The sequence below is a fragment of the Tupaia chinensis genome, unplaced genomic scaffold, assembly GCF_000334495.1.
Source record: "Tupaia chinensis unplaced genomic scaffold, TupChi_1.0 Scaffold000054_1, whole genome shotgun sequence".
In the NCBI taxonomy this organism is placed as follows: Eukaryota; Metazoa; Chordata; class Mammalia; order Scandentia; family Tupaiidae; genus Tupaia; species Tupaia belangeri.
This window is the reverse complement of record NW_006159512.1, coordinates 10,907,636-10,920,990: the sequence shown is the minus strand read 5'-3', so window position 1 is coordinate 10,920,990 and position 13,355 is coordinate 10,907,636. Positions and strand designations below refer to the sequence as shown.

General features: G+C 51.1%; 2 protein-coding genes across 2 annotated transcripts in view; one reads left to right on the top strand and one right to left on the bottom strand.

The window, feature by feature from the left end:
- Positions 1-456, bottom strand: part of LOC102476116 (protein BTG3-like) — a 1,903-nt gene extending 1,447 nt beyond the window's left edge. The window contains exon 1 of the mRNA XM_006141450.3: positions 250-456. Coding sequence (XP_006141512.1) covers positions 250-422 — 173 coding nt within the window. The 5' untranslated portion in view covers positions 423-456. The remainder of the gene's footprint in view (positions 1-249) is intronic.
- Positions 457-12,979: 12,523 nt separating this feature from the next.
- Positions 12,980-13,355, top strand: part of OCIAD2 (OCIA domain containing 2) — a 28,306-nt gene continuing 27,930 nt past the window's right edge. Inside the window, exon 1 of the mRNA XM_006141449.3 lies at positions 12,980-13,252. The gene's annotated coding sequence lies outside the window, so the exon portion shown is untranslated. The remainder of the gene's footprint in view (positions 13,253-13,355) is intronic.

Sequence of the window (13,355 nt, the reverse complement as noted above, 5' to 3'; positions counted from 1 at the left end):
CTTTCTGTCTCTCCATCCCAATCTTTCTGGTGAGCACACACACCCTATAGCAAAAACATCTCCAAAAAAAAAAAGGATAAAATGAACAAGAGAAAAATAGCTAGATATCCCAGAGTTCTGTATTTGTAGACAAAAGTATAATAGACAGAGTCTGGAAACCCTTCAGTCTTCTGGTCTCGCACTTATTTCAGGAGTGATCAGCCTCTTCACTTAGTCTAGTCTAGCTAGCTGTATACTCTAATCATTTACCTGTAGGCCTGTCCTTTTGATGGTTTTTCTGGATACCAGTGATTTTTATATTTTTCCTGAAGTATTAGAGTCAATTTCTCAGCAAACCTCTCAACTGCTTCTTTTTTCAACTTATCATGTTTTCGAACTAGCCTCGTGAAAAAGAAGACAACGGCAGCGATTTCATTCTTCATTTTTCCCTCCGCGGCAGCTTCGAGGCCAGGCCGCAGAGGCAGCGGCCCTGACTGTCCGGGTCGGGAACCGAGGGCGCCGTCTTGGCGGGGCGTGCTCTGCGACTGGGAGCTCGGCGAGCCGGGGCCGGAGCGTGCGGCTCCCGCGTCGTTGTCGGCAGCCGAGCGCGCGCTGAAGGGGACGACCTGGCGGGCGGCGAGCTAGCAGGAGAGCCGAGACAAGTGTTATCTTTTAAGATTCTTTCACTTCCTTTAATACAACATGTGTGCGTAAAGGCTTTAAGATAGGATAAAGATCAGGAATCATCAGTTTTAAAAATGAAAATAAGGAATTTTCAACATAAATATATTGTATAATAATAGTAACTTTTAAATTGCCAGAGGGCATATGCACCAGCAGGTGGTAAAAGCAGCCCTAAACGGGGTGTGGTCGTGCTGCAATCCTTTCTTCTTTGTTTTCCCATCTTATTAGGACTTTGAAAATGGACACACACATGGCCTGTGTGTTTTTCAATCCACCAGGTTCAGGGTTCGAACCATGGCCGACTACATGGGAGTCCAGTGACGTAGCCATTATGCCATCTGCTGATCCCAGGATCCAGTTCTCTTAATCACTAGGCTGTGAAGTCAGCCCAGGAGCAACCATCCTGATTTTATATGTTCATGGTTGCTGAAATGCTAAAGTATTCCATGTATTTGTTTACCCTGATGTTTTTCAATTTCAAGAAGCTGGTGCTATATTTTAAATTACATGACACTTAAATAGGTACAAAAACTATCTACGAAGAAATGGCAACCATTTTAAGACTCCTTATTGCGCCTGTGTGACTTAGCAAGCAGCAGCCTTGAACCATCATGAGGCTGGACATCACAGGACTATGATGTGTGGAGACCACGATGCTTCTGGGCTCCCCAGATAGGTCTGGCCATCACAGAGACTGGAGGTGAGAGGGGCATTCAGTCACTAAGAGAAAAAGTCTTGCCCAATGCCCCACAGGCTCTTCTAGCAAATCCAGATCCTTTAATTATGAAAATGCACTGTGGTGGCCTCATTTATTTTTTTAAGAGAGATTTTTGCTACCGGGCATGTGCACTCACCACAGACAGAGAGACAGAAAGCAAGACATCACCACCACCACCATCCCTAGGGGGATGGCCACACCGCAATCCCTTCTCCTCATTCTCCTCTCAGAATCTTGGGCACAGACGCACATGCGCCCAGTATTAGTTTAAGCTGCAGGTCTGGGACTCCAACTGTGTTCAACTACGTAGGAGTCCAGTGACATAACCATTACACCATCTGCTGGCCCCCAGTGGCCTTTATTATTGCAATGTATGAAAATCGTCACCGATAATGACACCATGGTAGACCAGTCGACACCTATAATAACAATATGGTAGACCAGTCGATGGGCAGCCCTGAATTGGAAAAGGCACAGCTCCATGTATATGAAGTTTGCCTGGAGGCCCAACCCTATAACTTAGTGGTTAAGGGGACCAGATCCCCTAGGGCTGACTGTGGTTTGAGTCCCAGCCCCAATGGCTTGAAAAACTCTCCAGGTGTTTGTACATGCATGCCCAAGATCCTGACAGGATGGAGAGTCCAGGTTGGCAGCTTGAAAAACACATTGTGTGTGTGTGTGTGTGTGTGTGTGTGTGTGTGTGTGTGTCCCAAATCTGGACAGGTTGGAGAACTGGAGGAGACGGCATTGCAGTGTGATAATGGCCCATTGGAGGTGCTTTCTCCCTCTCCCTCTCTCTCTGCTTCTCTGACAAGCACAGGTGCCCTCCAGCAATTACAAAAATGATGCATAATAAATAAAGTGGCCCAGTAAATGGCATAGAGGTTGAAGTGGCTAGATCCCACACAGTCAACTGCCTGGTTCCAGTCCCAGACCCAGTGGACTGAAAACACACCGGGCTCATGAGCATGCACGCCCAAAAGTCCAAGAGGAGAGTGGAAGAAAAGGCACTGTGGTGTGACTATCCCCCCCGAGAAGTTCTTTCTCACTCTCCCTCCTCTGTCTCTCTGTCTTTCTGTCTCCAGTGAGCACACACGCTCTATAGCAAAAATGAATAAGTAAATAAAGTTTCACTAGCATTGATAATCCCTGAAAAAGATAGGAAAAAATGTGTGTGTGCGTGTGTGTATTTTGTTTGTTTGAAGGGAATTTCACATCTGAGATCTTCAAGACTGAGTGGCTGTGTATCAGAGGTTAATCAGAGGTTAAATAGGTTCAAGTTTTCCGTTATGAAAGATGAGGAAGACCTCTCATCTTAGGGTCTGCCGCCGCTCAGAACAGCCCCCGTTGACAGAGCCCACACGCTGCTTCGGTGGCTGGGCCTTTTAAATGGCTTTCGCTGCTGCTTTTTCTGGAAGGGTCCAGATTTAGAGTCGGTCTTCCACTGCTCCTGAGGCTTCAGTCGGGGCCTTTTTCCCTTCAGGGGAAACACATTTGTTTGCAGGGCCGAGTGTGTCCGATGCAGCCTCCTCATGGAAGAAGTACCGTCAGGTCTAGCTCTGACCTTGACCGCACGTCGGTATGTCCCAACGCTTGCAGCAGTGAGGCGAGAGTTTGTATATTTTAAGGTTTTTGCTAAAGGGTGTGTGTAATCACTAAGAGACAGTCAGAGGGAAAGTGAGACATCAACCCCTCGGGAAGAATGGCCGCCCCGCAATCCCTTCTCCTCCATTCTCCTTTCGGAATCTTGGGCACACACACACACATGCCCGGCATGAGTTTAAGCCACTGGGTCTGGGACTCAAACTGTGGTTGACTACTATGTCCAGCGACATAGCCACTACGCCAACTGCTGGTCCCCCAGGTGTGATTTTCAAGCCACAGGGTCCAGAGCTAGAATCATGGCCCACCATGAGGGATTCAGTGTCTTCACCAACACATCACCTGCTGGCCCGCCAGATGAGGTTTTCCTCACTGATCTTAAAGTCAACCCTGCCTTCTTCACAGCTGCCAACGGTGATCTGGGGCCATTTTGACCTGTTCATGTTTCAGTTCCCTCAGGAAATACAGGAATGAGCAGAGAGCCGTGGGTGGTGGGGAGCAGAAACGAGACAGCTCACGAAAAGCATTTTAGCAGGCCAGCAGGTGGCGGGCAGTGAAGGAGGCTGGATTCCCCATGGCCAGTTGTGCATGCAAGTCTTGGATCCGGTGGTTTGGAACATACAGCGGGTACCTGTGCATGCATGCTCAAAATCCTGAGATGAAGCTGGAGGAGAAGGAATTTCAGTGTAGCCTTCTCCCTTGGGGGGCAATTTCTCACTTCCTCTCTCTGTCTCTCTCTCTCTCTCTCTTCCTGTTGAGTGCTTGCACCCTATAGCAAAAATAGATAAATAAATAAAAGCACTTTAGCACAGTACTTGACACTCAATATCACTTTTTATCATATGTATATTTTAAATAATGTTTTGCTCTTATGAAATTATGATGTGTCACCAACATAACAAATAATATTGACCTTTCAGAAGCAGTTATTCTGGTACCAATTCCCTATAAAATGAAGGGTTTTCATATCTTTTCATGCCTATAAACTGTAACCTAGTCATTTCATTTTCTCCTCTGATACATGCCCATTTAATCTTGAAGATTTCAGTTGACTCTAAACTTAACCTATGATAAACATGCTGTTGTAACAGGTCAGGAAGTCGTCACAGCTTCTAAAGGCCAAAAACTCCCTGTGTTTATAGTAGGGGAAAGAAAGAAATAGAAACAAAACCAAACCATATTAATCTGGACTAAAGAAACAAAATGGGGACCAGCAGTTAGTGTAATAGCTATGTCGCTGGACTCCCACATAGTCGACCGTGGTTCGAGTCCCAGACCCGGTGGCTTAAAACTTATGCCAGGCGCATGTGCGTGCTTGCCCAAGATCCCGAGAGGAGAATGGAGGAGAAGGGATTGCAGCATGGCCATCCGCCCTGGGGGTTGATTTCTCGCTTTCTGTCTCTCTGTCTCTCTCTCTCTCTGGTGAATGCACGCGCCCTATGGCAAAAACCTCTCAAAAAAAAAAAAAAGAAAGAAAGAAACAAAATGGAAAAATGACACAGAACAGTTTAAAAAGCCATTTGTGGGCCAGCAGGTGGCATGGTGGCTAAGGCAGATGGGCCCCCAAAGGCTGACTGTGCAGTTCAAGTGCCGAACCCGGTGGCTTGAAAAACACCCCAGGCTCATGTGAGCACATGTCACAAAACCGGAGAGGATGCTGAAGGAGAAGGGATTGTAGCATGGCCATCCCCTCAGGGATGATTTCTTTCTTCTCCTCTCTCTCTCTCTCTCTCTCTGGAGAGCACACACACACCCTATAGCAAAAACAAAAACAAACAGAGGAATGAACAAACAAAAAAACCATTTGTAATTTTAATTGAAGCATGACATTTTTCCAACCGAAGACCTCGGACATTGTTACAAATCATATTTACCCTCTTTCTCTTTTGTAGTGACAAGTATGAACTGTGGTCCAGAACTATCACGTATCAGATTGGCTTGAAGTGATATATTTATAAAAGCATCTTATATTGAATTTGGTAATTATTTTAAAGGCTTTTACCATAAGGTGCTTGTGCTTGCCGGGGAAAGAGATATAGAGAGGGAAAGTGAGAATTCACTCCCCGGGGGATGGCCACACCACAGTTCCTTCTCCTCCATTCTCTTCCTGGGATTTGGGGCACACATGTGCATGCGCCACCCACACACACATACACACACACACACACACACACACACACACGGTATGATTTTCAAGCCGTCGGGTTCAGGACTCGAAACATGGTCAGCCATGTGGGAATTCAGTACCCCAACCACCATGCTACCCGCTGGCCCCAAATTTGTTCATTTCTTTTTTTTTTTTTTAGAATTATTTATTCAATTTTATTTATTCATTCATTCATTTTAAATTTGACTAGAGAGAAACAGAGAGAGAGAGAGAGAGAGAGAGAGAGGGAGAGTAAGTGAGAAAGCAAGCCACCAGGTCTGGGACTTGAACCATGGTCGGCCATGTGGGAGTGTCCAGCATCCTAGCCACCATGCCACCTGCTGGTCCCTGATTTGTTCATTTCTTTAAGGAAAAGATTCATTCTAGCATGGTATTCCTAATGATGAAGTTAAATCTTCTCGTCAGAATATTCTAGGCCTACAGTATCTTGAGGTGCTATTTAATTACACTTAAAACTTTGGATTTTTTTTTTTAAGGCTTTTGCCATAGGGTGCATGCACTCACTGGAGAGAGACAGAGAAAGACAGTGAGAGGGAAAGTAAGAAATCACCACCCAGGAGGATGGCCGTGCTGCAATCTCTTCTCCTCCTGGGATTTTGGGCATGCTTACACATATGCCAGGTGTGATTTTTCAAGTCACCAGGTCTGAGACTGGAATGGTGGTGATCCATGTGGGAGACCAGTGCCAAAACCATTATGCCACCTGCCGACCCCAAAATTTTGGACTTTCAATGGGTCACTAGCTCAAAAGCTCCATGACAACCAAGAAGAGAAAATATTTTAAGGCCTTATCACTGTTCACCAGCCCCTAAAACATGGGTTTGTGCAGTTCTCAGAGCAGTGTCAGGAAAAACTCAAAACTGACTACTAGCTGGCCACCCTATGGCCCCATGGTTAAGGGAAGTGGATTCCACATGGCGGACTGCGCAGCTGGAGTCCTGGCCCTGATAGCTTGAGAAACACTGCAGGCAGGTGTGCCCGAAATCCTCTAAAGAGGGAGAATGGAGGGGAAGAGGTCGCAGTTGACTATGCCTCGAGAGTGGGGATACTGTCTCCCTCTCCCCCTCACTGTCTCCCTGTACCCTCTGGCCAAGTTTGTGTGTTTTGTTTTTAATTAGCCAATGGCAGCATGCCAGAGGAAATCCAAAAGTTGCACTAATTGTATCAGTTTATTCCAACCAGCACCTGCTAGCGTCATAACTAGATGACAGTAAGTAACACCCCTTTATTACTGCCTGCCAGCAGCGGTTACAAGTAACCCATTGGGGCTCCTGCTTGTCCACGTGGCAGGTGTGACAGGACCACGCCCGAGATCGCACCACTAGTGTATGGAGAGCCGTACCCCAAACTCCATGCACTTTCTCTTCCCCGGGAGTGCCTCTTTACCCACGAGCTGTCCTAAACTAAGTTGCTGGGATCACCGAGTCAACCAGTAAGGCTCGCATACGAGAAATGACCACGTTCTTCCAGATTTTATTCTTTCACATTCATTTCATTGATTTACTTATTCATTTATTGGATTTTTCCATACAAAAATGTGTCATGATGCTCCCAATGACTTAGTATTTTACTTGCTCTGGTCCGTGGCCTGACAGCAACCGCTCACACAGCAGGAGGTGAGAGGGCGGCCAGCAGGGAGTCTCCATCTGCATTTACAGCCTTTACAGCCACTCCCCTTTGCTCTCATCACTGAGCTCCGCCTCCTGTCAGCTCAGTCATCACGTGAGCTCCGCCTCCTATCAGCTCAGTCATCACTTGAGCTCCGCCTCCAGGCAGCTCAATCATCACCTGAGCTCCGCCTCCTGTCAGTCAGTCATCACCTGAGCTCCGCCTCCAGGCAGCTCAGTAGAGCAGGGTTTCTCCTGTTGTGCGCTCTCATAAACCATCCCCTCTCAACCGTGGCAAAATCATCTATGAAACTGGTTCCTGGTGCCAAAAAGGTTGGGGACTGCTGCTGTAGGGCACGTGCACTCACGGGGGAGAGGTGAAGAGAGAAAGAACCCCAAATGCCGGGAAGTCTCGCTGCTGTGGGAGAGCAGAACAGCTCCGCCACTCTGGAGAACGGCCCTGAGCTCCGCCTCCTGTCAGTCAGTCATCACCTGAGCTCCGCCTCCAGGCAGCTCAGTAGAGCAGGGTTTCTCCTGTTGTGCGCTCTCATAAACCATCCCCTCTCAACCGTGGCAAAATCATCTATGAAACTGGTTCCTGGTGCCAAAAAGGTTGGGGACTGCTGCTGTAGGGCACGTGCACTCACGGGGGAGAGGTGAAGAGAGAAAGAACCCCAAATGCCGGGAAGTCTCGCTGCTGTGGGAGAGCAGAACAGCTCCGCCACTCTGGAGAACGGCCATTTCTTACAACACTAAACACACTGACCTACAATCCAGCAAGTGCGACTCTCAGTATTTACCCAAAGGAGCTGAAAACTCATCTCCACACAAAAACCTGCACACAGAAGCGTAGAACAGCTTAACTCATTGCCCCAAACGGAGGCAACCCAGATGTCCTTCAGAAGATAATCAACTGTGGAGCATCCCAGTAATGGACTGTCACTGCAGAGATGAAAGAAGTAAAGTGTAAGGCTGTGACAAGCAATGGAGGAAGCTTGAATACAAGTATCAGAGTGAAAGAAGCCAACCTTAAAGCCCACATTCTAAATAATTCCAAACGTGCGACATTCTGGAAAAGGTAGAGCCATAGCAACAGTAAAGTGATCAGTGGTGGGGCCAGCAGGTGGTGTGGTGGTTAAGGAACTGGACTCCCACCTGGCCGACTGAAGTTTGAATCCTGAACCTGGAAGAAACTCTCTCTCTGGGTCTCTGTCTCTCTATCTCTGGTGAGTGCGCATGCCCTACAGCAAATTAAATAACAATAATAAATTAATTCAAAAAAATGAGTATCTCAATGTGGTGGTTTTCCAGACACAGAGAGGATGAGAAGGAAGGACAGTGTCCGTTCTGGGGATCTCATATCCTAGAACAGGGACGAGCAAAGCTGTGGTGAAGGTACAGTGCACAGGATGGGCCCTGTCCCAGAGCTTAGGGAGGTTTCCCTGAGGGCCTGGTTGGAAGGCATAGACGACATCCCTCCTGGAGCCAGGCACGGGCCCAGCAGCTCCCCTGCACAGAGGGAGGGCACCCGCGGTCCGGCTCCGAGTCCATGCCCCCCTCCCAGGCTCTCAGGATCTCCTCCACGGGACCCTAGAAAAAGTGTACACTTGCCATGGCCACCAGGGTGGGGTCTGGGAGGGGTGGTGCAGGGTGTAGGTGACCTGGGAGCTGCAGTGAAGAGGGACATGAGTGGTTATAGGAGGAGCCCGCAACCCTTCCCCCGGGAAGGGAGTCAGACAGAGCACTGCCTGGGCTAACTCGGGATTCGAGAACATTCCTCTCCAGAAGCAAGTTTTCCCCAATCTTCCATCAATTAGATGTGGGTTAATAAACATCTCTTCAAAACCGGAACTGCACCTGCCTGGAGCCTGTGCTCCCACCCTGTTGGGAGAACTGTTCCCGGAAGGTCAGATGGCCTTCTACTCTCAGGCCAGCAGGGGTGGTGGGGTGTGAGGGTGTGGGGGGCCTGCTCTGAAGAGAGGTCTGGGACAGGCACCTGGGCGGAGATGACAGAATGACAGACACCTGGGCGCGCTGTGAGGGCCTCTGCTTATCCATCCTCCCTGCTGCCCCGGCATGCTGCTTTGCATTCGGAGGTTTTGCAGTTATGCATGCCAGGCAAAGCAGTTCCCGGATGTTAAAATCACAGGCTAAACTCAGTCTGTCACGACACGAGCGAAGCCGTGAGCACTCCTCCACCCGCACTTCCCCGCGTGGGCTGGATCTGTGGTCTTCACGGGCCGCAGCGTTCCCACTGAGGCCGCAGTGTGGACGTCACATCCAGCAGAGCCTGATGCAGCCGGCGCTGGTGGGGAAAGCGAGGCTGAGAGCGGGCACCGCGCTGGCGGCAGGTTTGGGCAGGCAGGGCCGGCGCTGCTCTTCGCGTGCCACCTCGCCCAAGCCCGAGGCTAGGCTTTTGTGAGTCCTGAGAGGGTACAGTGACTCACGGAGCCCATCCGATCTACAAAGCTGGGCAGGCGGCCAGCAGAGAGCTGGGCCAAGAAAGACAGCAGGAGGGTGGGGCTGCCCTTCCACCCCTGGGACAGCCAGGATGTCCCCTGCCCCTGCCCCCTACACACACACACACACACACACACACGCTGAAACAGTGGGGGCACTGTGAACCAGCTGGGCCTCTTTCATTGAGCAGGGGTGGGGTGTGGAGGGTGTGGACAGCCCAGTTGCAGCGCTGTTTTCCCACCTACCCCTCCCTGCTGGGCCTGTCTCCACCTTCCCGGCAGCTGGCCTGAGTCCCACTCCCCCTACTGCAGGCGCGGGCTTATCTCTCGCTGTGTGGGGCACAGGCAACCTCTGCCCAGGGAGAACGCTGGGAGAGGGCGTCTCCACATCCAGGAGGACTTCACAAAGTGCATGGGAAATGAGTATGAGGAAAAAACTACACGTGGCTTTCAATTTTTTCTTTGTTGCTCCGAAATAAACTCATATTTGAATTCCACCATGCCAGGCACATGTGTGCACATGCCCGAAATCCCGAGAATGAAGGAGAAGGGACTGTAGTGTGGCCATACCTGGGAGGGAGATTTTCCCCCTCCTCCTGTCCCCACCCCCTGTCTCTTTCTGGCGAGCACGTGAGCTCCATGGCAAAAACCTAAAAAATAATAATAAGATAAAAGAAAAACAAAACAAAACAAAAGAAAAGAATGAGCAAGCGAGGCAGAGAGCAGAGAGAGCAGAGGAGGCGACCCCGGCTGGAGCTCCAGCTCCCGGGAATGACACGAAGAAGGACCTCATGCTCCCCATCCCCCAGGAAGGAGCCGAACCGGGCCCGTGTGGGGCCCAGCTAGTGATCTCAGACCTCGCCTGAGGACGGTGCCGCGCTACGGGGGAGTCCAAGCTGGAGCCTGCCTGAGCAGTTCACATGAAGTCCACCACGTGTTTTAGCGTGAGCTGGTGACAGCAGCTCAGGGCATGGCCCCGAGGACCCGGATGTAGAAGGCAGAGGCGAAGCCTAAGTCCGTTGGCGTCACGGACTTGCAGGGCCTGCTCTGTTACTGTGCTGCAGCTCTCCCGAGGGGACACATCCTTTTTTTCTTTTTTGCGGAGAGGTTTTTGCTATAGGGTGTGTGCGCTCGCCAGAAAGACACAGAGAGACAGAAATCGAGAAATCACCCCCCAGGGGGGATGGCCATGCCACAATCCCTTCTCCTCCGTTCTCCTCTCGGGATCTCGGGCATGCACGCACACGCGCCCTGCATGAGTTTAAGCCACCGGGTCCAAGACTCGAACCACAGTCAACTATGTGGGAGTCCAGCGACGTAGCCATTACGCCATCTGCTGGTCCCATGGAGGTGATACATCCTTTACGAGAAGGGTGTCTTGTCCTTTTTGCCTCTGCAAGTGCTTAGGACTGCGCAGGATGCAGAGATGCCCGACAGACAGCAACAGAGCATCCACGCCGGTGCACGCCACAGAGGGTGACGTCGGCCGGGGGACTCCACCAAGTCCTCGACTTTTGGTGACACAATGAGGAATCAGTGAGAGAACTATGACCCCTTGAATTTGAAGGTGGACACTGTTCTGGGGGGATTAAAACAATCCACAGGGATGGGGCCAACAGGTGGCATAGAGGTTAGGCACTGGACTCCCACATGGCCGATCGCGGTTTGAGTCCCAGACCCAGCAGCTTGGATCCATGCTGGGTGCATGTGCGTGGGTCCTCAAAATCCCAGAATGGAGGGGAAGGAATTGCAGTGAGGCCGTGCCCCCAGGGAGTGATTTCTCTCTTTCTATCTCTCTGTCTCTCTCTCTGTCCCTTCAGCAAGCACACATCCCCACATCAAAAATCTCTCTCAAAAAAAAAAAAAAAAGAGAAAGAAAGAAAGAAAAAAAGAAAAAGAAAGAAAGGGAAGAAGAGGAAGAAAGAGAGAATACAGCGGGGAGGAACGTGAACCGGCGAATGAAGTAGAGGAACGTGGCGGGGCAGCCTGGGGGAACAGGAATTCTCCACGCAGCAGGAGCTCAACGGTCTTCGACTCATTCACTTATTCATTCTTTCAACAAATATTTGAGTCCCTCCCAGAGCTGAGAGTCTGTTCACCGTGGAATAAAGCAAACACCGTTCTGTTGTCTAAATCATGAAGATGACAGGGAAACAAGGGAAAAGAGGCTTAAAGCACATATATTACTGTATACACACTAACAGGTTGAGAACGCAAAGGGAATACTAAAGCATTTGAAGTGAATTAGGCCTCGAGCGCTATGCGGACTCAGAATGTTAGCTATGCTTGCCATGATCTTACAGTTTTGGGGAGTTTAGAAGACGTTCTCACAGACAGGCTGGAACTTTTTTCTTTTTGGGGGGGAGAGGGTGTCATAGGGCATGTGTGCTTGCCAGAGAGAGACAGAGAGAGGGAAAGTGAGAAATCACCCCCCAGGATGATGGGCACACTGCAATCCCTTCTCATCCATTCGCCTCTTGAAATTTGGGGCACACATGCACACGGGCCCGGTGTGTCTTTCAAGCTTCATCTGGGACTGAACCCTGGTCAACCTTGTGGGTTCCAGCACCTTAACCACTACGCCAACTGCAGGCCCCCTGGCTGGACCTTCTGGGCCTGTAACTAACTTGTACATCCTGGGCTGTGGCATGGAAGACTGTCATCCTAGAAACCTAATTGGCTGTGCTGGAAATGTTACCGCGACAGTCCTGAGAAGAGCATTGAAGGTGGATAGAAGAGGGAACGAGGGCCCCGATACAAACTGGCCTCAGAGCGAGACGCAGATGAAGTCCTAGGTGTGTCTCCCCACGCAGGCCAAAGTTGCCACCCGAGGATGCTTCTGAACCAGTTTACTGACCAGGCGGCACGAAGGAAAGGTCCCTTGAGTTGTGACAGACGGCATCGTGCCCATGTAACCCTCTTCCCACCTGTCCCCACACTGCAGGACCGTGTCAGGGCGGAGGCTGTTCTTGTGCACTGATGCTCTGAGGTTCTGTCCCAGTTTCCCTAAGAAAGAAAGCCCCACGTTCCCATTGGGGAGCCTAACGAGTTTTCTGAAGTCTTTGCTCTGGGCTGGCTCATTCTCACGCTGTAGATGGGAGAGACCTTGGGACCAGCAGATGGCGTAGTGGTTATGTTGTTGGACTCTCACAAAATTGACCTCGATCTGAGTCCTGGAGCCGGAGGCTTGAAAGTCACGCGGGGCACGTGTGCATACCTGCCCAAAATGCCAAGAGGAGAACGGAGGAAAAGGGACTGCGGTGATTTCTCGTTTTCTCTGTTTCTCTCTGTCTCTCCAGCGAGTGCAGGCACCCTACAGCAAAAATCTCTCTAAATAAATAAATAAACGGGAGAAACCTTCGCTCTCCTGGCAAGTTTGGGTCCGACTTCTTTATTTCAGGTGGACGAAGTATATGAGTGTTGTGACCGCGCTGTGAAAGGAGACGACAGCGTCCTGGGGTCCGGGGACCGTAGGGGTGCTAATTCAGGCTGGGGCGCCGGCAGGGAAGGCCTCCTGCAGTGCAATCTGGGAGGAGACTGAGGCAGGGGTTCCAAGGAGCCAGGGCTCCGGGTCAGGTGGGAAAGCGCTTAGTGAACTCGAGAAACAGAAAGAAGCCAGCGAAGGTTGGGGAGGCCCCACGGGGAGGGGGAGCCCTGTGGAGAGCGAGCAGGACCAGCTGGGACACCAGGAAAAGGCGGAGGCTTGCACAGTGGTCCCCGGGCTCCCCGCAGCTCCACGCACTTCGGGAGTGCAGCTCAGCGCAGGGAAGCTGGAGGAGAGTGGGGGCAGGAAGGCCCCACACACACACGGCCTGGCGCCCCGCCCCACCTCGCCTGGCTGAGGTCGGGAGCAGCTGGAGGCCAGGCGTGGACAAAGAGAGGGGAAGGGCCAGGTGCAAGCCAGGCAGGTGCCCGCTGCAGGGTGTAGAGGTGGCAGAGGGAGCGCGCCGCCCGCCGGGAGTGCTGGACCACCGACTGCCCACCCCACTGGGAGGAAGGGAGGCTTCGGGAGGCCATCAAGGAGGAGTCGACCAAGGTCGGGCGCAGGGGTGGCCTGGGGTTCTAGCAAGAGCCGGACTTCGGCCTCCTCGGGTGCGGGCGAGGGCGGGGACGCACTTGGTGACAGAGGCCAGCCGCGC